This window comes from Dreissena polymorpha, chromosome 13 (genome assembly GCF_020536995.1).
Source record: "Dreissena polymorpha isolate Duluth1 chromosome 13, UMN_Dpol_1.0, whole genome shotgun sequence".
In the NCBI taxonomy this organism is placed as follows: domain Eukaryota; kingdom Metazoa; phylum Mollusca; class Bivalvia; order Myida; family Dreissenidae; genus Dreissena; species Dreissena polymorpha.
The window spans coordinates 10,389,888-10,414,922 of record NC_068367.1 but is presented as its reverse complement, the minus strand read 5'-3'; the positions used below and the strand labels follow the sequence as shown (position 1 = coordinate 10,414,922).

General features: G+C 38.0%; 1 protein-coding gene across 2 annotated transcripts in view; it reads right to left on the bottom strand.

The window, feature by feature from the left end:
* The window catches only part of LOC127855537 (splicing factor 3B subunit 1-like), a 66,401-nt gene that overhangs the window by 21,886 nt on the left and 19,480 nt on the right, over positions 1-25,035 (bottom strand). For both annotated transcript variants that reach the window (XM_052391257.1, XM_052391258.1), the window contains 9 exons: positions 12,965-13,642; positions 12,563-12,710; positions 10,068-10,222; positions 5,554-5,820; positions 5,164-5,304; positions 3,426-3,555; positions 1,941-2,086; positions 973-1,245; positions 358-579 (listed from right to left, as the gene is read on the bottom strand). In XM_052391257.1, the coding sequence (XP_052247217.1) occupies positions 358-579; positions 973-1,245; positions 1,941-2,086; positions 3,426-3,555; positions 5,164-5,304; positions 5,554-5,820; positions 10,068-10,222; positions 12,563-12,710; positions 12,965-13,642 (2,160 nt within the window). The remainder of the gene's footprint in view (positions 1-357; positions 580-972; positions 1,246-1,940; positions 2,087-3,425; positions 3,556-5,163; positions 5,305-5,553; positions 5,821-10,067; positions 10,223-12,562; positions 12,711-12,964; positions 13,643-25,035) is intronic.

The window sequence follows — 25,035 nt, the reverse complement described above, 5'->3', positions numbered from 1 at the left end:
TGTGACACTTTACGCAAATGTATTCAGTCCTTTTTTCCACAAAACAAACCTAATATTAGATTTTGTGCTTGCTTAGTCAGACTTCTATAGTCAATCACTAAATAGTTTATCTCTTTCCCACTCAATTGCAAAGTGCAAACATCATAAAACCAGAAAAGCCTGCGAGTAACTCGCAGTCTATTCAGGTTTTATGCGGTTTGCTGCTTATCATTATCTAAGGGTTGGAATTGAACCCTTTTAAACTTGAATCTAATAAGAAAGGTCTTTAATCAACTTCCCTACTTTTGGAAATAAATTCATCCAATTTAGAAGGATGGGAGAGTCCACTAGGCATAAATGGGTTAAAAGCCTGCCTACCTCGGTGGTCTGTTCCTGGAAGGCGTACAGGATGCCGTCTATGAGCTGCTCCTCCAGCCTGGAGTCGATGTCTGCCGCCCCCAGGTTGGACATCACCTTCTCTATCGTCTCCATCACCATCTTCCTGTACTGCTCGGCCTCGTCTTTCAGGTCATCGACCACTCGCCCGATGATCTCCGCTGCACCGACCTTGTTGGCAATCTCCACTGTCGTGTCTACCAACTGTGAGACAAGAAATAATTGTGTTGCAGTCATGATTTACTCAGCCTGACAAACAATTAGATAATGGCTACAAATGGACCCTTGTGACTAAATAAAATTCAATTTTTGGCATCGTTAAAACCAATAAAATAGCAAAAATGAAGACAATTTTAAACAGTGAGGAAAGAAACAATTGTGTTTAAGTCAAGGCTTACTTTGCAAGACATCTTTTGGCCAATTAGCTTATGGTTACAAACAGACTTAGTAAAATTCAATATCTTTCTCCATTGAAGAAAATAACAGATGAGAAGAACATAGCCTGGTAATAAATATCAAACCTGGCGATTAATATCACACCTGGCGATAAATGTCATACATAACAATAAATATCATACCTAACAATAATAATCATACCTGGCGATAATTCCTCCTGTCAAGAGCCATGCGTTGATTCCAGAAGTGCTTGAAGAATGGGGGCAGGATGTTCTCCTTGATATACTGAGGCTCCACACCATCTGTGGCACAGCACTGCTTGACCACCTTGAGAACTATCTTCTTCATCTCCTCGTCGGGGGACTGGAACTCTCGGATCAGGATAAGCATGACTTCCCTCGTGTAGTAATTGGCGTACTCTGCATCCATCAGCGGGATCAGGTAGCCGATGGCTTTCAAGAAGGCAGCTAGACCCTGAGAGGGGGGACATACAAAACGATTATTATTATTCATCTTAGTTGCTTAAAGCAAGATTCTCTTAACCCTTTGCATGCTGGGAAATTTGTCGTCTGCTAAAATGTCGTCTGCTGAATTTGTAAAATAAGCATTTTCTTCATTTTTTTTCAAAGAATACTATCAGAATAGCAAACAGTTTGGATCCAGATGAGACGCCACGTTCTGTGGCGTCTCATCTGGATCCAAACTGTTTGCAAAGGCCTTTAAAATTCGGTTCCCGCACTGAAAGAGTTAAGCAATAAAAAGACAATTCAACCTAACTATTACATAACCAAGTAACGTCCTATATCTTTATATCAGTGCTTTGAGGGTTCAAGGAAATTTTAGCTTACTTTTATTAATTGACGGAGGACAGTCACACCTCCACAGACAGATTTAAAATAACACCTTCTACTGCTATGGTATAATTTATCCAAAGCTACATTTTCCTTTTTTGTTATGGTCTATTTTGATGGATTTCCTTCAATACATAAATATCCCATGGGCTGAAAATAGGGGTCTTAATAATCCAGAAGGCATAGACTTCAATACACTGAACGATGACAACGCTTCCTGCGTTTGACATAGTAACTAAGTTTCAATATACTGCAAATCAGGGACAACACTTTTCCTGCATGACATAATAACCCAGTTTCCATGCATGGCACACCCACCTTGCCTCTGTGTTGCCTGATACCCTTCCACAGGGGTTTGAGGACACTGTCGAAGGACTCGATCCCATACGGTGTGGCTGCCTCAGCCAGTGCTGCCAGGGCCAGGGCAGTGATGGTTCGCACCTTCTGCTGCTCATCAACCAGCCCTGAAACACACAATTTATATTATGAAATGTATTTTTTGAAAACTTTTTCTGAAACTAGAGCTTTGTCACAGACATGACGAATACCCCCACATACCGCATTGACACAGAATATTTTGCATGTTGTCTTCACAAAAAACAGCGGACCCCATGCTCAATGTTTAAAACGCACTAAGTGACCCCGTGACCTGGTTTTTGACCCTGCATGGCCCATGTTCGAACTTGACCTACACATGATCTAGATACAACTTCTAACCAAGTGTGGCGAAGATCGGATGAAAACTACTTGAATTAGAGAGCAGACACCATGCTGAATGTGTAAAACATACTAAGTGACCCAGTGACCTAGTTTTTGACCCAGCATGACCCATATTGATCTTGAACCCATATTTGATCTTGACCTATACATCATCGAGATACAACTTCTGACCAAGTTTGGTGAAGATTGGATGAAAACTACTTGAATTTGAGAGCGGACACCATGCTCAATGTTTAAAACGCACTAAGTGAACCCATGACCTAGTTTTTGACCTGCCATGACCCATGTTCGAACTTGGCCTAGACATCATCTAGATACAACTTCTGACCAAGTTTGGTGAAGCTCTGATGAATATACTTGAATTAGAGAGCGGACAACATGCTCAATGTTTAAAATGCACTAAGTGACCCTGTGACCTAGTTTTTGACCCAGCAAGGCCCATGTTCGAACATGGCCTAGACATCATCTAGATACAACTTCTGACCAAGTTTGGTGAAGATTGGATGAAAACTACTTGAATTAGAGAGCGGACATGGACCGACCGACAGACCGACCGACCGACAGACAAGTTCACTCCTATATACCCCCCTAAACTTCGTTTAGTGGGGGTATAATTAATCTTTAATTTACTAAATGGAACACTTACTCAAATTTAACAAGATCATTTTAGAGGAAGTTGTTCAGTCCAAGTATCGTAACTTCATCAAAAATGAATCGTCGGGAACAAAACTTGATCTGTAAGTCTTATAGATACATTCGCACACAAAAATCATGGTAAATATCTGCAAGGCTTCAGGAAAAAAGTCCGAAAAAATGTTATTGACTGTCTAACAGACGCCAGACTGTTCAATGGACTGACAGACAGTCGGACGGACTGACAGACAGTGCGACAGACTGACTGACGATCCGACGGACTGACAGACAGTCAGACTGCTATTTACTATATGCCAACCTACCGGGGGCATACGCAAAGTGAAAAATTAGTCATTGTTGAATGCAATATTCAAGAGGACAGGAGCTGATCACAATGATCCTAACAGAAGTTCCCATCAATCATACAATGCATGTGTTACAGCAGCCTACCATGTTCTATGATCTCCACAAGTGACTTGAGGTGTGGCAGGATGGCACACCCCATCAGGATGGAGATCTGCTGCACAATCTTGATGCCCGTGTGACGTGCCTGCCAGGACTTCTTGCTCTTACACACAGCCTGGAAGGAAACAAAAATGAAGTGCTTAATTACCTTAGGATAACCCTTTCCCACTCAGAAGCAAAGTGAAAATGGCTATTTGCAAACAGTATAAAAACAGAACAGCCTGTGTGTAACTCACAGTCTGTTCAGGTTTTATGCTGTTTGCTGCTAATCAGTTTTTTAAGGTTGGAAATGAAGCCTTTAAAACTTGATTCGAGTAAGAAAGGCTTCAATTAAATTTTACTTTCTGAGGAACTACGAATGAGTAGAAAAACATAATTAAGTGGTAAAGGGTTAAAGATATACATTAACATTTTAGCTCAACTAAATGAAAATTAATTTGATGAAAATTATTAAACTCTTGTCAGAAGTTTTTTTTATAGATGGCTGTCATGTGCTGATAAACAGTGTTAACTGTAAAAGAGGGAAACCTCATTCAGCCATAAGGATTGGTTTCCAATTATTATGATGAAATTTTACTTCAATTTTGTATGGTAATGCAACCAGAAGCAAAGTAATTATTTTTCTGCATTCTCTAACGGTGACCTTGAACATGAATCCAACTAGTCTAATATCAGGTCTTATTATTTTGCAATGAGCTTTGTTACAAAAGCTCAAAAGACTAACGCCACAAATGTCTTGACACTGGAAAAACCCAATAATCTGTAGCTACCAACAGAGGTAGCACATTTAACCCTTTTTCCCCTTAGATAGTATTTTGACACATTTGTAGTCACTTAGAAAGTTAAATTAATTGAAGACTTTTCTTACTAGATTCAAGGTTTTAAAGGCTTCATTTCCAACTCTTGGATACTGATGAGCAGCAAACAGCATAAAACCTGAACAGACTGCGAGTAACTCGCAGGCTGTTCTGGTTTTATGCTGATAGCAAAAGCTATTTTCACTTTGCTTCTGATGGGGAAAGGGTTAAAATCCTTTCAAAATCACATATACGTTATCTACCTTCATTATTTCAATGTAATCATCATTGGTGGATAAAAGTGGTAAGCGCTGTTTGTACCTAAATTTTCATCCCATTTGCAATCCCTAGAGGTTTTGATACAATGTATTTATATATGAAGTTTAATTAAAACATATCATCTCCTTACCACAATCATTGAAGAGAAACAGTTTTTCCTTTTTTTTAAATAACAGTGACCTTGACTGAACAATCTTATATGCATTTTTAAGTATCTTTTTAATATTTACATGAAGGTTCATTATGATTTCATTTAAGTCTGACATTAAACAACTGGAACATCAATGTTACAATCTAACATAATGCACGAGTCAACCAATTACCTTTGGCAAACTGATAACTCACATTTATCTCTAACATTTGGGCCGTGCACGCTCTGTGAAAAAGGGGTTCAATGCATGTGTGTAAAGTGTCATCCCAGATAAGCCTGTGCAGTCCACACAGGCTAATCAGGGACGACACTTTCCGCTTTTATGATATTTTTCATTCAAGAAAGTCTTTCCTTAGTAAAAATCAATTTTAAGCAGAAAGTGTTGTACCAGATTAGCCTATGCGGACTGCACAGGCTAATCTGGGACAAGACTTTACCCACATGCATTCAACCCCCTTTTCACATGGCTCATTTAGATCACAAATCAACAGCTGACCTTTAAGAAAGGCAGCAGTGAAGGTATGCCGAGGGCGGAGGCTACCACAGCGAAGGCGCGTGCTGTGGTGTTACGGACGTACTCATCCATGTTGTCAATGTCTGGTCTCATGGTGGAGATCATCGTGGCTAAACCAGCAGCCTGCGCAGAGAATACAAGGTTAAAATGTTCAGCTTTAATAGAAATGTATAGAATAACAGTTAAAATGTTCAACTTTAACAAATAGAAATTTATATAAGTTATAATTTACAACCATTAATTGATTCTTGTGAATGGCTTCATTGGTTTAAGAAAAGCTTAATAATGAAGATTGATGAAGAAGCAGCAGCATTTGCTGGCCCAGTGTGGAACAAGGTCGGGCTAATAGTCACAACATTCTCAACAACCTACCTTAGCCAGGTTAGATATGATCTCTCTTCCCTCCACTCTCGCATAGTAATCCTCATCTATCAACAGTGGCTCGATCACCACCAGGATCTTGTGTACGTAAGGACGCACGAGGTCGTCCAGCTTGTAGAGGATGCGGTCAATGACCTTGACCAGCAGGTGGCGTTCCTGGTCCTCCAGTGTGGGCGACATGAGCAGGGGCAGGATCTGGTTGAACAAAGGACCAGCCCCAAACTCTCGGGCCTTGTCTGTCACCTGACGCAGGGCAGCCTGTGGGGGGAGGGAGTACATGAATGTTGATATATGAAAATCAGCAAAGGAACAATACTCTTTGATAGCAGTTAAATAGACCTGACAAAAAATCTCTATGTTTGACATACATTGTGCACTGTTAGAAACAATGCCTGACAAATTTACATAAAACAAGAGCCGTCACCATAGGATAACTTATGCCCCATATAAATGCCAAATATGAAGGTTATATCTCAAGGGACATAGAAGTTATGAGCATTTTTCAAAACCTAAACGCGGACCCTAAGTTCAAGGTCAAGGTCACAGGGGTCAAAATTTTAGTGCGTATGGAAAGGCCTTGTCCATATACACATGCAGTGCTCATGCTGCTGCCAGACATTATCGCCAATGGCGATTATTTTATCCAACTGGCTATTATTTCTAAAAATTGTCTAGAAAAAATGGCGATTATTTTATCCGCCTACATCAAAAAACAAATTGCCCCTAAATGTTGTCCGGCGAATGCGAAACGCCTGCAAATCGGGCCATCAAGCAGGAAAAATCGATAACGAGATTACCTGTGTACACACTTGACCCTGTTAGTGTGTATTGTCATACACGCGTCAATAACTTTTGCGACATTGTGGCCTAGAGCGTTTTTCTCAATCAGTGTCCGACAGCAGTGATATATTTCGGAAAAAACGTTTTTAATCTCCCCGTGCTTTACCAATTATCGGTAACTGTTAGATCTTTGATAATTTTCGCCAATTATTTTTAATCGTCATGAAATCGCCGCTTATATTGTCGGCTGGTTTTGTTTTTCACGCCATTTTTTCTGCAATTAGATTACGTGGAACATTGCTTGATGAAATAATTATTTAATCGCCATCAACTAATTATCCCCGTAATTACCGCTGTTTGTCGTCTGCTTTAACATAATGATTTCAATTTTTAACCAGGTAACCTGGTTTTCGCAATTCAAAGGGACCCGGCATATGCCATGGCCAGCTAATTTTAACAAAACACGTGTTTGGAATTACACTGAGGTGGTGTATTTTACCATAGGCGCTCGATGTCAATGACAATGTTTTTTTTTAAATTTATTTGTTTATTTTTTAGTTACCAGTTGTTTATTATAATGCATACACATACTAAATTAATAAAAAACTTTCGACAGAACATCTTCTTAAAAAAAAGATAGTTAGACTATGTACATAGATATTTACAAGGTAAATCACTCGCCATTTTCTAAAGCAACAGAAGTGCGTCATTATGCATTATTAAATCACTGTCACCCAGCTCGCTTATTGAAATGCGCGCGCAGGCTGGGAACCTCGCTTTTTCTCTATCTACTTTCAGTTTCAACAGAAACATCCACAGACAATGTGATAAATCCTTGCAAATATTGTTTCACTCAATTAATGGGGCAATCAACAAAAGATATTGTAAATTGCATACACATGAATCATTCCTTACTAATTGTTTAACTTGATTTCGTCTGCCATGGTGATTTGCAGAAAAAAAATCAGCACGTCAAAAATCAAATCTGGCGCCCAAAGTGTTTAGTGGCTGTTATTGTGTATAAAGAGCGAGGTTACGGTCTGCGCGCGCAATAAGCGAGCGGGGTGACAGAGATTTAATTATACATAATGACGCACTTCCGTTGCTTTAGAAAATGGCGAGTGATTTACCTTGTCAATATATATGTACATAGTCGAACTATCTTTTATTTAAGAAGACGTTTTGTCTGAAGATTTTTATTAATTTAGTATGTGTATGCATTATAATACACAACGTTAACTAAAAATTAAATAAATCAATAAATTAAAAAAAAACATTGTCATTGACATCGAGCGCCTATGTATTTTAACTCACGCGCTGTGACGTTAATTGATGTAAACATGACTGGCATTGCGAAAGTGTTATTTTTGGAATAAATAATTTACAATTGATATTGGCCTCTGCCTACAATATTGCGGCCCATGGCAAATGTCGTATTAAGAGATAAAGTAGTCGAACGATATGCAAATTTTAGATTATGCATATTAATATTTTATATTATGCATATTTCATGTGCAAAAAGCGTACAATTTTTCGGATTACCGTTTTCGGATACGGTATTTTTTTCGTTGATTATGATTTATTTTCGAAGTTCATAATAGCAAAATAAAATGACGAATACACATGCGGTGATACGGAAGGTGTGGTTTATAATATTTTGAGTTATATTCACCAAAAATTGCAATTGGAAAAACTATAAAAAATAGTATAATTAGTAAGGGCTCTGGGTGGGTTGGGGACTCTGCCCTTAATTCTTATGTGTATGTAACTGTATATATACATATATGTATATTATAACTTAAACCCAATAGATATACATTAAATAAAACATAGATAAAATGAGATTCATTGTTTTTTCTTTCTTTTTGACTTCAGTACCGTTTTGCGGAAAAGTCTGCATATGTTTGGCTATTATTTTTTTAAGGAAAAACATTATGGCTATTATTTTCTGAAGGCCAGAGTGAGCACTGCACATGCATACCAAATATGAAGGTTATATCTCAAGGGACATAGAAGTTATGAGCATTTTTCTAAACCTAAACGCATAATTCGAAACCTAAACGCGGACCCTTAGTTCAAGGTAAAGGTCACAGGGGTCAAACTTTTTGTGCGTATGGAAAGGCCTCGTCCATTTACACATGCATACCAAATATGAAGGTTATATCTCAAGGGACATAGAAATAATGAGCTTTTTTCGAAACCTAAACGCAAAGTGTGACGGAAAGACGGACGGACAGTCCGATCAATTTATGCCCTCCTTCGGGGGCATAACAAGTGTGCATTGCTGACCTACAGGTATTGAGAAAAAATTGTGCTCCTGAGATTTCTCGGTGTCCGTAGTACCTATTAACATATCATCCATTACAAATATTCGGATTATCCATTAAATAAGAAATATCGCGACCAATTAGAAATACATTAAAGTACAATTTCAAATTGTATGAATCGGCTGCCCATAGATGCAGTCTTGAAGATGCAGAGGAACCTGTAGATCTATTATGAAATACAATCACACTACCGTAATTACTCTATGTTTTCGGACACTTAAAAATAATTAATTTTTTTCGTGTCCGAAAACATAGATATTAAAAATAATCACAAAATGCAGGTGTCCGAAAACTTAAGAGTCGAAAATTGAAGTGTCCGAAAAAAGCGTCAATTGTATCAACGACTACCGGTAATAGTATAGCCGTATAGTATAAATTACAGTTATATATAACTGCACTGCATCTTAAATAATTTTAAATGCTTTATTTATTTGACAGAAAGTTACTACAAGGTTGTACTTTGACCAACGAGTTCAAAGATGAGAATGTGACGTACCGATATTCGCTAGTATGAACCTGTTATTAACGCAAAAAAAGCAAACTATGAATTCTTTGTTTGTTCATTTCAGATACCGGTAGTTGTTTTCTAACACCTTCAATTGTTTGTAAAACTTGCAATAGGGTGCATCACACTTTGAAGCGTTTAGTATTTGTCCCAGTTATTTACTTAGAAGGGGTAGGACCATTGCGGTAGATAATTAAACTGTTCATCGGTACTGGCCCTGGTAAGTGTCAAAACGCTTATGCTATCGGGCGAAACCATTGTTTAATACCGGTTTACACTGTTAGTTACCCAATAACGCAATGTAATGGTCCGTTTCCCTCAGGCATGCACCTTCCATGTTTTATGATGTTAATCTGTTGTAAAACCCCATGATCGAAGTGTCATTAGATATCGAAAACAGGACCGAAATTTGGTAAAATAGCACTGTAAAATATTCTGTCTGAAAACTTAGAGGCATAAATAATGGACGAAAAATCGTGTGTCCGAAAATTAAGTCATGAAAAATAATTATTTTTGCTAAAAAAGGGGGTGTCCGAAAACTTAGAGTGTCCGAAAACATAGAGTTATTACGGTATTCATCGGCCATTTTTGCTCACATTTCTCATAGGGGGCGTGCCATTTTTGCTCACCTTTCTCTTAAGGAGTGTGCCATTTTTGCTCACCTTTCTCATAGGGGGCGTGCCATTTTTGCTCACCTTTCTCTTAAGGAGTGTGCCATTTTTGCTCACCTTTCTCTTAAGGAGTGTGCCATTTTTGCTCACCTTTCTCATAGGGGGCGTGCCATTTTTGCTCACCTTTCTCTTAAGGAGTGTGCCATTTTTGCTCACCTTTCTCATAGGGGGCCTGCCATTTTTGCTCACCTTTCTTATAGGGGGCGTGCCCTTTTTGCTCACCTTTCTCATGGGGGGCGTGCCATTCTTGATCTTGAGCAGAAGCTTCATGATCTTGCGCTCTTTCTGCTCCTCAGGCGTGAGTGTCTCCTCATCTACGTCCTGCAGCAGCTTGTCAAAGTACTGCATGTCATCGGGCTTCATCATCGGCAGGTTACCTGCAAGAGAACCAGATCTAATGTAGTTAATAATGCTGGTTCTCACCTCTTGGGGATAGGGATCCTTTGTCCTCATTTTTAGGGGAAAAGAGGTGTTGTTTTTAGCATTCTTGCAAAATATTTATAGAAGGGAATAAGATTAGTTTGGAGAGAAGTAAATAAATAACAAGAGCTGTCACCATAGGATGACTTATGCCCCCTGTAAAAGCTTGAAAGAAGTTATGAGATTTTTCGAAACCTAAACACAGATTTCGAAACCAAACCGCGGACCCCAAGTTAAAGGTCACAGGAGTCAATATTTGTGTGCGTAAGGCCTTGTCATTATACACATGCATGCCAAATATGAAATTGCTATCTGAAGTGACAAAGAAGTTATGAACATTTTTCGAAACCTAAACGCAAAGTGTGACAGACAGACGGACCGACAGACAGACAGTCTGATCACTATATGCCCTCCTTCAGGGGCATAAAAAGAAATGAGTAGCACTTATGCATTTGCATAAAGTGTCATCCCTGATTAGCCTGTGCAATCTACACAGGACACGAATCAAGGACGACACTTTCTGCCTAAACTTGATTTTGCTAAAAAGAGACTTGCTGGAAACGAACAATATCATAAAAGCGGAAAGTGTCGTCACTGATTAGCCTGTGCAGACTGCACATGCATTAAACCCCTTTTTCACAGAGCAAGGCCCAAATGTTTCAGAGAGTATAACATCTACAGTTTCTAGAGCTGCAACGATTCGATCCGATGCATTGAAAATCGGTTTTAAATGGGTCGATTCGATTACGATACCAACCCTACCAAATTCGATTCGATTCTTTAACATATTGACATAGATACGTAAAGCGCGCTATACTCTGACTATTTGATACCAGAAGGTATGGGTTTTATCTTTACCTGTAATAACGATGCGCGCGATTGGTTACTTATTACTTTAGTCATCCAATCAATAAGCGTGTTACGGTCTACTTTCGGAAAAATCGTCAAAATGGCTGAAAAAGTTGTGGCAGATAAATTGAAATTATCAGATGCGCCTAAGAAGCTAAAATCAAAACTGTGGCAGTATTTTGGGTTTCGAGATGGTAGCCCTCCCGATAAAGCTACGTTTAAACTGTGCTTCACGGACGTGGCGTACCCTAAATCTGGCTCAACCACTAATCAAATGCAACATGTCAAACGCAAACATAATGTTGATTTAGCAGGAGGTAGCACCAGTGCAACTACTCAAGTCGCCAGCATTATTATTATTTATTTATTATATAATTGTGTAGTCAACACAATCTTCTAGTCAGAAGTTTATTGATATTAATATTGAGTTCCTAAATTGCTTTTTTTGTTATGTGTTCTATTGAAATATTTACATAGTTTGTTAGAAAATAGGCAGTTTCTTGCTTAATATTTCTTACAAATGTCCATTTAACCCACTTTCAACAGTAAAACACTGTTGAACTAACCAAACTATATCTAACGAACACACAAATGCCCAAGATATCTAGGCATGCAACACATTTGAACAGAAATGTTTCTTTTGAGGAAGAAGAGTGAATATATAATAAAACAAGAGCACCGCATAACGGGTGCCACGCTCGGCTTCGAAAGCTTGTCAGAATTTATTTATTTATTTTTTAGAGGTCACAGTGACCTTGACCTTTGACCTAGTGACTCAAAATGGGTGTGGCCTGTAGAACTCATCAAGGTGCATCTACATATGAAGTTTCAAAGTTGTAGGTGGAAGCACTTTGATGTTAGAGGAAAATGTCAAAGTTTTAGCACGGTGGAAGCCGGACGCCGAGCTGGCTATGACAATACCTCGGGTTTTGTCCACAAACAGCCGAGCTAACTAGGTTGAAAGATGAATCAAATTGAAACAATCGGTATCGGACTGTCTGAAATCGAAATTGAATCAAGCTGTTGGTGAATCATTCAGCTCTAACAGTTTCATTGAAACTCAGGAGGATGTTCAATCCGCAGCTACTTCAACATACATTATTCTCAACAGCCAGTTACTTTGTTCACCCTTTCCCACTCATAAGCCAAGTAAAAATGGGTATGTGCAAACAGCATAAAACCAGAACAGCCTGTGAGTGACTCGTAGTCTGTTCAGGTTTTTATGCTGTTTCCTGCTCACCAGTATCTAAGGGTTGGAAATGAAGCCTTTAAAACTTGAATTTAGAAAGAAAGGTCTTTAATTAAATTTAACTTTCTAAGGGACTACAAATGCATCAAAATACGTTTCTAGGTGGAAATGTGTTAACAATGCATGACAGACATTGTACAAAAAAGTATGGTGTGCTAAATAGTGATTGCGTTAGACAACACAAGCTGTTGAGTCTCACCTTTAGGCTGCATGTCCACCACTGATGTCTTTGTGTCTGGGGTCTGCATTCTAAAGCCCTGAGGTGTGCCTGCCATTGGGGTGGGAGTGGCGATCAGCTTGCGGGCAGGTGTCCGTATAGGGATGTAGCCCGTGGGTGGTTGAAGTACCTGCAAAACATGAGCCAAAACTTGTTTCAAATGCACTCAAATACATTAAACACAGTAAATTACAATTAAATGCAGTATAAGTGATAATGACGGTCATTATTTCCTAAATTGATATGCACATACCATAATTAATCATCTCTTAAAGTATTGCAGATTTCATTTCTTAAACTGTTTACATGAAATTCCAAAATCCTTAGTTTAAGAACACTTAATCAATTATCATTCTTGTACTCAAATAAGTGCCATGCTCTTACCTTGTATCCAGGAGGAAACATGGCGTCCAGCTCCTCGTCACTGAGTGGCCGGTTCCTCTCATCAATCTCTCTCTGCCACGTGTAGGCCTGCAGCTGCTCAGGTGTCATAGACATCAGGTGACCAGGGGTGGGTGTTGCCATGGCCATGGCCTTGGCTCCAGTAGGGGTGGTGCCGCTGGGAGTGAAGCCTCCAGGGGTCATACCACCTGGGGTGAATCCACTTGGCGTACCGTGCCCAGGGGTAGTCATCCCACTGGGTGTCATTCCACCCGGAGTTGTGCCCCCTGGCGTCATGTTGGGGGTCATGTGACCGGGGGTCATGTTTGGCGTGGATGCGCCAGGGGTCTCATCCCATCTGGACCTTCTCTTGCTGGTTGCTGGGGTGGGGGTGTCTTCAATTAAGTCCCCTCCTCTGTCTGTTTTTGGGGTCTCCGCCCAACCCGCCTGATGGCCCCCTGGGGTAGTGTGCCCTGGGGTCTCAGACGCCCTGGGGGTCTCGTCCCACCTGTTACGCCGCGCGCTGGGCGTTGCCTGGTGACCAGGCGTGTCACGACCTGGAGTTGCTGCCCCTGGGGTGGCGTGACCAGGTGTGGCATCCCACATTCGCGTGCTTGCGCCAGGGGTGGCACCTGGAGTTGCAGCCCCCTTGGCTTTGCCTGGTGTCTCATCCCACTTGGCCTGCAGTCAATAGAGTGATGGAATGGTTACACAATTTGACTAACAGTGTGTTATTAAATTGCTTGACACTTTACCATCAGATGCAGATAGGTTATAATCAGCAGTTTGTTTTTTTTCTGGGGGGGGAACCTAAATCAGTTCTTAGATGTAAAAACATGTATTGTAACTGTTTTGATGACTGCTTTCATTTCATCCTTCCATCTTATATAAGAGAAACCACAAAACTATTATATTTATAGAAAAATGCCATTCATAAACACACAATTTCATGTGTTTATTATGATCTTATTTCAATGAAAAAATAACTAGAATAAAAGTTAAGAAGCACTAGTATCCTTAAATCAACAAAATTGTAATTTATACCATTACAAACTAGAGCTTTGTCACAGACGTGATGTATACCCCCACCTGCCGCATTGACACCGACTATTTTGCATGCTGTTTTCACAAAACAAGAGAATATAATTTATGGTGATTTTTAAGAATTATTATGCCATTATTATTTATGGCCATTTTGACCTTTGAACTCTTGAATACTTTCGCATGACACTCCGCCCAATGATTGTGAACAAAGTTAATGTACAGAGTCATTTTAAAACCTCACAATGAATGACATAGTTATGGCCTGGACAATCTCATTTATGGCCATTTTTCACTTTTGAACTCCAAGTTAGTGTGACCTTGACCTTGGAGATATTGACGTAATTCTTTTGAATGACACATTGTTCAATGGTTGTGAACAAATGTACCAAGTAATTTTAAAATCTCACAATGAATGAAATATTTATGGCCCGGGCAAGCTTATTTATGGCCATTTTTGACCTTTGAACTAAAAGTGTGACCTTGACCTTGGAGATAAGGACGTAATTCTTTCATGCGACACACCGGCCAATGATGGTGAACAAATGTGCCCAATGATTTTAAAATCTCACAATGAACAACATAGTTATGACCCGGACAAGCTCATTTATGGCCATTTTTTACCTTTGAACTCAAAGTGTGACTTTCACCTTGGAGATAGAAACCTAATTCTTTCGCGGGACACACAGTCCAATGATGGTGAACAAATGTGCCAAATGATTTTAAAATCTCACAATGAACAACATAGTTATTGCCCCGACAAGGTTATTTATGGCCATTTTTGATCTTTGAAATAAAAGTGTGACCTTGACCTTGGAGATACAGTACAGGCACCGTGTACTTACACGCCACTCGCCGCGGTGTTCATCTCACTGTGTTCGCCTACCAATATGAACCCTGCGATGGTTGTTTAGATCAAATGTCGCGGGGGCTGTTTGCCATAAGGCGAACACTGCGAATCACCGTGGACCCATAATATCTACCGCGAAGTTCACTGTGTTCGCTTAAAATAACATAATTGAACATAAACGTATTGTAATGATCCCTTTCATTTAAAAGTGATAATGAATAATGTATTTCACACCCAGTGTTTTCTGTCTTTTTAACCGCATTCGCACCTATAGCTGTTTGATACCGCACCTGGAGGAGTGTTAATTGAGTGTTTGATTATTCAATTAACAGTTTGAAGCCATGGCAGGGGTTCTGAAATATGCTGTCCGAGTTGTCCGAGTCGTCAATTTACCCTTCCGGGCAAGCAGTTTTTGAAAGCTGTCTTGTCTGGGGACAAGTAAAATTTCCGTGGTAAAATTTGTTTCGAGAAAGAAACTTCAATATTTTTCGAAAATAAAAAACGAAGTTTATATAAATAGCTTATGATTAATCTGCGGACTAGCACACTTTTTTAACTGGAGGTATGTTATTTTCCGATAATAATTATTTAATGTGGTAAACCAGTCCACGAGTATATATAGCAACAGCCAATCACGCATAAGAAAACAATTTTAATCAGGGACCTATGTCCCTGTTTTAATAGAGAAACCAGCACACATGTGTATAGCAACAACCAATCACGCATAAGAATTTTAAGATAACACTTTTCGTACATTGCAAATGGCCGCATACATGTTCTAACGACCTGCATTCGATTTTTATATAATAAAACCACTTCAACGTCTAGCCATGACGCTAATCAGACCAATGATAAAATCAGTTCGGCGTCGGAAAAGAAGAGAAAAGCCAAGTATGAATATGATAAACACACGACGCCAAGTGGAAACGAGAATTTTTTGAGTCTTGGCTAATTGATTTTCCTTGGCTTGAAACATTGCCGATGTGTGTAAATGTAAACTTCGTAAGGAGTTTCCTTTATTAGCGGATAATTATATACTTATAATTAACAGAGATTATTTTATTTCAAGTGAATTGTCTAGTCATGTTGAGATTATTAAATATCCGAGATGGTATCATGTTAGTCGAACTTGTTGACGCTCTCAAATATTAAGCTACTTTTTATATTGGTCATATTTGGAGTTCCAAAGAACTTAGCCCACATAAAAAGTATCTCTAAATTCTTTGCGCCTCTTATAAATAAGACTAGTATCATGTGTGACTTAAACGTGATCTTATTATATGCACATCTTGCTTGTATTTTTTGTTCAATTTTCTAGTTAACTATGTTTATAATTTAAAATAGAAGTTAACAAAAGTGTATGCTTGTATTATTTGCTTAATTAGTAATGACCTTTTCCTTTGGTACGGACAAGTGAATTTGTGGGTCCAACTTGTCCGTGGACAATTAGACTCTTAAAATATTTCAGAACCCCTGCATGGAGAACTCATAACTGATTGTAGTAATCGTATTATCCCGTGTGTCTGGATTCCCCGATACATACGTGTCAACTGTCTCAATGGCATACATGCAACTTTCCCATCTTCATCCATTACTCGATAATCCCATATATGCCTGATTTCCATTTTTATATGGAATGAGTGATGTATTGGACGTCATCATTGATGACGTTCAATCGAACGAATGATAAAGGGGGCTAAGTTTCGTTAAGCTGGGGCATATAGCCGCGATTTGGGCTTCTTGAAAACTGGCCGAGCACGTTTGCTGAAATTTGACATGTATATGGACAAGAATGCGATCTACCTGTTGGCGTAGGCGTTATACCTGGGAAAAATCAAGTTTTCGAGTATTTTGTGTTTAAATTTTTTTTCTGCGAAACACAACGCGCGTAGATAAACATTGTGACGTAACGTCATGAAAAGCGCATAGGCTAGCTTCCATCTTGTTAAGAAACAAAGAAACTAAGTTACGCGTTATTAAGTCAATATAATATACAGTTAGGCGTTAAATCTATAAACAACGACGTAATAATTGTGTTTAAATATCAATACGAAGTACACATGCATGTCTTTTGTGCAGATCGAGTGTGGTTAGATATTCATGACATAAATCTATGTAATTGTGTGCGACGAGTTGAAGAAAGGTTTACACGGCGAGGCTTTCCGAGACGTGTCGGATAAATGTTAGTACACACTGGTATTAACATGGTATTCTATTTATCCGATAATATCTTTAATATACATGATAATCATGAGACAAATACATTATTAATTTAGGGTTTAAATATTGAATCAATAAATAAACGTGAGCAGTAAATCAATTGAGTATAAACAACACGCTTACCTTAATGACGACAATAATCCAACATAATATAACAATTACAATTATGTATGATAAACACACAATCCGAAATACGTTTTTGCATTCGTTCGATGCTTTAAACAAATAAATAACTGTTAAAAACATCCAGAGAATTTAACTTACAATTGTTTGTTTTGACAAATAAATTACGTCACACAACATACGTCATAAATTGCGCAATCAGTTGCATGCAAAATAAAAGTACGGAAAGCCGGTTTTGAGAAATGTTTATATAAAGGAGCAAAATAGTAAGATATAAACAATAACAAACGATAGAGTGGTGACGGACTTCTCAAAATAGCATTAATTGAAATAGTTTCATGTATATTAAAATCTCTGTGATATCTTTGGTTACCTTCATCAAATACACAGACAAAATAAAATACAATGTAAGTATCACGTGTACTTGAATTTGTCCGACGAGTTGAAGAAAGGTTTACACGGCGAGGCTTGTCGTGAGCAACACATCATTAGCAGCATTAAGTGCGTAACAAATAAACAAAATAATCAAACATAATTATAATTTCACGTAGCACATTAAAATATCTATTGCAACTGACACCGTTTTGTAGCGAAATTTGATCACTCAATTTCAGCTTTAACAAGAGTTATAAAAAAACTTAATTTAGTATAAACGTCACGCTTACCTAAATGACATCGCTAATCCAATGTTTGTAACAAGAAGTTGACTACTTTAATCCAAAGTTTATAACAAACAATTTGAAACGATATGCACTTTCACCTTTATTAATCCATGTCTTAATCAAAACTTAGTTCAAACCACACAATCGTATTGTATACCTATCTATGTTTACATTTATGCATGATGAACACACAATCCGAAATACGTTTTGCATTCGTTCGATGCTTTAAACAAATTGTTTACAGATAAAAAACACCACGTCCGCGACATGTCCTTAAATTCCAGAGAGTGTAAATAAAACTATTGTGTTTCGTCACCGAAATGACGTCACACAATGTACTGCGTAGTACATTTCGTAATATAAAATCAAAGCGCTGATTGCATTGCAAAATGAATTCAACACTATCTTGAACGCAAAGCTATAATGATGTCTCAATAAAATACACAGAATTTTATAGACACAGAAAAAGGCTTAATGGTAGTCGATAGTGTTTAAGATGGGGATGTCCGACACACTGCATTTGTTTGCTCTTTTCACGTTTTTAATATTATAGTTATGGGAATTGAAGTTTTACTTTTTAAGTTAGCTAATCGAACGGCCTGGAAAAAATAAACATGTCTGCAAGTATTATGGTTACTATCATGTGATATGCATATTATTTTTTTGCGAGAACTTTGGTTACCATCATTAAATGCACAAAAAGAAATAGGTTTTCAATTTTATTTCATCTCCCCACTCATTCCATCCCGCGAAACCCTTAAGGTGTCGCAACTCTAGTAATTAAATTATGGGTGGGTAATATAGACAATAACAGTCATAAACACAAACGTTTGAAATTTTCAAAAGTGTCAAATGAATTTCGGCATATGATTCTATTTAAAGATATGATGAAATAAGCTCCCAATCAGGACCGTTATATTGCATCATGCGTAAATCACCTGACACGGTTTGCACACGTAATGTACAGCTATTTTAGGTTACAATTTATACATGAAATAAATGAATATCTTTGTCTTAAAAAAGCGCGCGAAAATTGGCATGGGTGTATTTATTTGTAAATAAAAATTTCGTAGCCGGTACAACATTGAGATCATTTAATTTCCAACAAGGGCTGTTTGTAAAACATGCATGCCCCCCATATGGGCTGTCCGTTTTAGTGGCAGCCATTGTGTGAATACGTTTTTTGTCACTGTGACCTTGACTTATGACCTAGTGACCTGAAAATCAATAGGGGTCATCTGCGAGTCACGATCAATGTACCTATGAAGTGTCATAATCCTAGGCAAAAGCGTTCTTGAGTTATCATCCGAAAATCATTTTACTATTTCGGGTCACCGTGACCTTTGACCTTGTGACCTTAAAATCAATAGGGGTCATCTGCGAGTCTATCAATCTACCTATGAAGTTTCATGATCCTAGGCGTATGCGTTCTTGAGTAATCATCCGGAAACCATTTTACTATTTTGGGTCACCGTCACCTTGACCTTTGACCTAGTGACCTCAAAATCAATAGGGGTCATCTGCGAGTCATGATCAATCTACCCATGAAGTTTCATGAACCTAGGTGTATGCGTACGTGAGTTATCATCCGGAAACCATTTTACTATTTTGGGTCACCGTGACTTTGACCTTTGACCTAGTGACCTCAAAATCAATAGGGGTCATCTGCGAGTCATGATCAATCTACCCATGAAGTTTCATGAACCTAGGTGTATGCGTTCTTGAGTTATCATCCGGAAACCATTTTACTATTTAGGGTCACCGTGACCTTGACCTTTGACCTAGTGACCTCAAAATCAATAGGGGTCATCTAGGAGTCATGATCAATGTACCTATGAAGTTTCATTATCCTAGATCCAAGCGTTTTTGAGTTATCATCTGACAACCACCTGGTGGACGGACCGACCGACATGAGCAAAGCAATATACCCCCTCTTCTTCGAAGGGGGGGCATAATAAATGTTTCTTGGTGAATTTCAACTAAAGTACCAGGGTATCTCTCAAATTATTTGGCATTGACATTTCCTCTTAATAAAATATAATTTAATCACGCCGTATCGTTACCGTTACGCTGTATCAGTTCCTTCATTATTGAAAAAATGATTGTATTGTATACTGACTGCACACAAGTGTCGTAACATACGGATGCAATACGTAAATTCGGACAGTACTTAAAGTCAGACACAAGTAAATAAACGATTTAATACTCTCTTGATTTCTTTGAAACTCAGTATTTGTTGTTGAAAAGAGTAATTGCATTGATTAACACCAAAAGAGTCAATAGTATTGAACATCTTAACGCTTAATTTACGTTTTCGACTTTACGTACTGTCCGAATTTAAGTACGCATACATGTGCACATACATGTAATATCTACATGTATTATATGATTTTCTTTTGTACATTTATATTTAAAACACGTGAATGAATCTTGCAGACAGGTGTCAGGGTTTTTTCCCACTTTTTGTGAAGATAGCCCATGGCTTTGGAATTGGGAATTTTATCGGCTTTTTCATGAAATTGGGGAAAATAAATTATGACAAAATGTCTTCTCTTGTTTATAGGTTGATGTTGGTAAACAAGTATGCAAAATATCAAAGCAATATGTCAAGGGACAATGAAAATAAATGGGGTAGTACGAAAACTTTAATATTTGCTGCAAATTCTAAGTGGAAAAGGGGCCATAATTATGACAAAATGCTTGATAGAGTTGTCTACTCTTGTTTATAGGTTGGGGTCATGTTGGTAAACAAGTACCGTACATTCGCGGCCATAAGTCTACCTCGGCCATAAGTCGAGGGGTATAATGTGGCTAGAAAAACTTGGTTTTTTGCCTTGACTCTGCCATATGTCGGGGGGTAAATTTCCTCAATATCTCGGACATGTTTAAGTGACGTTTCAGTCATGGTTCTGAGGGCTTTTGTATCGGCAGTTGACTTTTTGGGGGATATTAATAATAAGAATATATATAAAACGAAACATTCAAAGTTTCAATTATTTATTATCATGAAAAATATATTTTATTGTTCAAAATCATAATAACATATCATTCATTATTTCGAACTTAATATATATTTCACAAATCAAAATTATTATCCCATTTAACGTAATAAGTTTCAGCGTTTACATTATGAGCAGATATTTTTGTATTCAAATGTAAGTGCTATTGATGTGAAAATTCGGTAAAATCTTGAACGCAGAAATTCATTATATGGTCAAAATAATTGTAACTTGCCCTCAAGTAATAAACAACGCTTTTGCCATTCTGCATGAAACACATGAATTTACCAACACTCGCATCGCTCGCTATTCGACTGTTACATATTCGTAAATCACGAGATACCCGAGGAATATTTTCTGCATTCTGGAAAAACATTTTATCTTATTAATACTTAGCAGATAATCGAAAGTAATTGTGTATTTAATATGTCCAATTACACTTTTTAATAATCCAGGGTGAGTGCGTAATATTATTATAATCAAACAATGAATGAAATCTTCACTCAGATAAGATCTATTTATTTACGAAACGATTATGCATTAATTGTGGGACAGTTGTGAATAAATAAACAAAACCACACCTTCATCCAATCAAAAATATACCAGGTGAAGTTGAACAATAGCGATTGGTTAATGGCGTAGCCAACGATCCAGTAATTATTTTTGATTGGCCAGAAGTAGTTTGTAGCAGAACCGGTGTGCATATCATTAACGGATAACTATTTTAGGCGTGACGCAATAAAGACAAATGATCGAAAGGATGCCAACACTACACTTTACACTTTGATCTTAGTCAAAAGGCCGAGAAGCGATAATTGGTGGCATAAAGACACCTGCACCTGTTGATAGTTTGTATTTACACGGATTAACTTTAAATGGGTACAAGTGTCAGCAGTGGATTTTCTATTGTTCTTAGCAGACAACGGACGATGTATCTATAGCCAAATTGCTATGTATAATTTTCGCCACTTTACCGTATGTCACAAATGTTTAATATTTTCGAAGTTATTTTTACATGTTTTTATTTGGACTTATTACGAAGATTAATGAATTGAAAACCAATGTAAACATGAGTATTTTGTTATCGGCGGACATTTAAGTAAAAGACAAGTCGGCCTTACCGTAAACAGTCATCATTCCTCCGCTTCGGAGATTCATTACTTTAAAAAAAAACGGCACAGAAATATGTTTTTTTATTTTTTTTATTTAGTACCTCATCCATAAGTGGAGTTGACTTTTTAAGTCAATTTTGGGAGCGTTTTTAGGTCGACTTATGGCCGCAAATTTACGGTATGCAAAATATGAAAGCAATATGTCAAAGAACAATGAAAATAATTGGGGTAGTACGAAAACTTTAACATTTGCACGCTAACGCAGACGCTAACGCAGACGGTCATGCCGACGCAGAGGTGAGTAGGATAGCTCCACTATATATATTTCATATATAATAGTTGAGCTAAAAAGCCGGAACTTCCCGAACAGAACACTTATAGCCGTGAAGATACAACTTGTGACCAAGTTTGGTGAAGATGGGATGAAATTTCGGGACAGGCCGACCGACAAAGTGACTCCTATATAGCCCCCATTACCAATGGGGGTATAATAATTCTCTTGTGTACAACGTCGGTTGAACAATAATTCCTGTTAAAAGCACATGTACACTGTTGGGAAATCCCCACTTTTCCGTTCAGAATCTTTCACACCACACATAGACACAATTCATGGATCAGTAAAAAATGTATGAGCAGGTTGGGTTCAGCATGAACTTGGTTATTTTGACTTTCATTGAATAACCAACATCTGATTTATGGTACCAAAAGAAAGTAAAGTAACCCTTTACCACTTAGATATGTATTTTTACGCATTTGTAGTCTCCAAGAAAGTTAAGTTTAATTAAAGACACTTCTTACTAGATTCAAGTTTTAAAGGCTTCATTCCAACCCTTAGATACTGATGAGCAGCAAACAGCATAAAACCTGAACAGCAAGTTACTCGCAGGCTGTTCTGGTTAAATGCTGTTTGCAAAAGCTATTTTCACTTTGCTTCTGAGTGGGAAAGGGTTAATTGGTATTTTTATCCCTACTGTATAACGGGGCTGAAACTTTCACTTTGTTCAATTACAAATTTAGACTCATTACTGAAAATCTGTCAGAATGTTCAAGTGGGAAAAATGTGAGAAACAATTTAAAGCAAGATTGACTTTGAACAGGCACATTCAGCCATCTCATAAGTCATTCCAATTAGGATGACATGTACATAACTGACTACAGTGAAGTTATTTCACTATTAGATTTGTTAGGAGAGCAGGATGAGGAGGAGAAATTAGGGTATAGATTTTCACTCATTTTTTAGGTTATTTTACATTAACTTCTTCATTTCTACACCGAATTACTTCAAATTTATACTGAACATCTCTTATGACAATACGGTCAATCTCAACTATGCATGGCCCCATTACCAACCCGGGGGTGCCCCTGAGTCAAACATGTGGCGTGGGGATACGCGTCAGCCTCTGCTGTGTCATTTCTAGTTCATTCTGTGTTTGTATGAATGTGCTTGTTTCTGATTGTGAAAATAAAATGCTGGCATTAAAATTGAAGAATGACTGTCACCAAATCCTGTACAATATGTATAGCAAAAAAACACACACTGAAAATAAAGAATAATCAAAATGGAGTCACTGCCTGGTCAACCATCAATGCAAAGGCTTGGGGACTAACCAATCTGCAGCACAGCCTGGTCAACCATCAATGCAAAGGCTTGCAGACTAACCAATCTGCAGCACAGCTAACAACACTGTCTGGTCAACCATCAATGCAAAGGCTTGGGGACTAACCAATCTGCAGCACAGCTAACAACACTGCCTGGTCAACCATCAATGCAAAGGCTTGGGGACTACCGTAAAAACGCAGTCATAAGTCGAGATTTTTTACCTCCAAAATTTGATTTAAAAAACGGTATCGACTTATGAGGTGGTCCATGAAAAAAATAATGAAATTCCATGAAAAAAATAATGAAATTCGTCGAAGATTGATACCCGCGGCAATAGTTGTTGTTGATGTATAAAAAAAATCGTTGATTTACGACTGACAAAACGTCGTATTTTTACTGATACTTACCAATTAATATAATCACAGTTTGCAATTACTCTTGTTTTTATTTTGATAATTTAATCCAAAGTCTTCATGTAAGCAGGTGTTGTTTTTTTACTGTTCATGTAAACAAAGAGTCAAGGACATCATTTTAAGTCTCGCGAAAATTCGCAATATGTGTGAATCGACAGTTTGACGTCATCAAAGGAAAGCCGTTTCCTGTCAAGAAGCCATAAAGAACACCTTTCTCGCCAACAAAATTGGATTCCTTTGTTTAGAGAAGCGATATGCTTAACCAATCGCGTGTTTGTTACTCGCTTGCAATCGTCCCATTATGCTTGAGCACGTGTATAGCTCCGCCTTTGAAACTGTTTCAGAGAAAAAGATGGAGTTAGCGGTCTCTTGGGTATGTCAATCATTGTTATAAAAACACGTTTTACCGAGACACTAATCAATTGTTTTGACAGTCAGATTAAAAGTACAAAGATTGGATTACAGTGATAATATTGTTCCATCGGATTAAAAGCGGAAAATAGTTTGTGGATAATTACTAGCGTGGATTATTGAGTGCAACCATTTATTAATTAGATAAACAAAAACACAACTGGACTAACGATTAATCTTTGAAAATGCCTGGCAAATGCAAATGCCAGGCTTATGACAATGCATTTAAAATACGTGTGATAGAGTTTGCGGAGAATTTAAATAACAACAGTGCTGCTGAACGTGAGGTTGGTATAAGTGAGAAACTAGTGCGTGATTGGCGTTCTGCAATGTATAGAATACTACCGCAACTTCATGCACATTTAAAATGGCGTCCGTTTATGAAATTCGTAAACAGAAAATTTCTGACTCGACTTATGAAGCTAACATACTCAAAATCTCCAATTATGGTACCAAAGTATACCCCCCCCGACTTATGAGCCGGGTAGACTTATGACTGCGTTTTTACGGTAACCAATCTGCAGCACAGCCTGGTCAACCATCAATGCAAAGGCTTGCGGACTAACTAATCTGCAGCACAGCTTACAACACTGACTGGTCAACCATCAATGAAAAGGCTTGGGGACTAACCAATCTGCAGCAC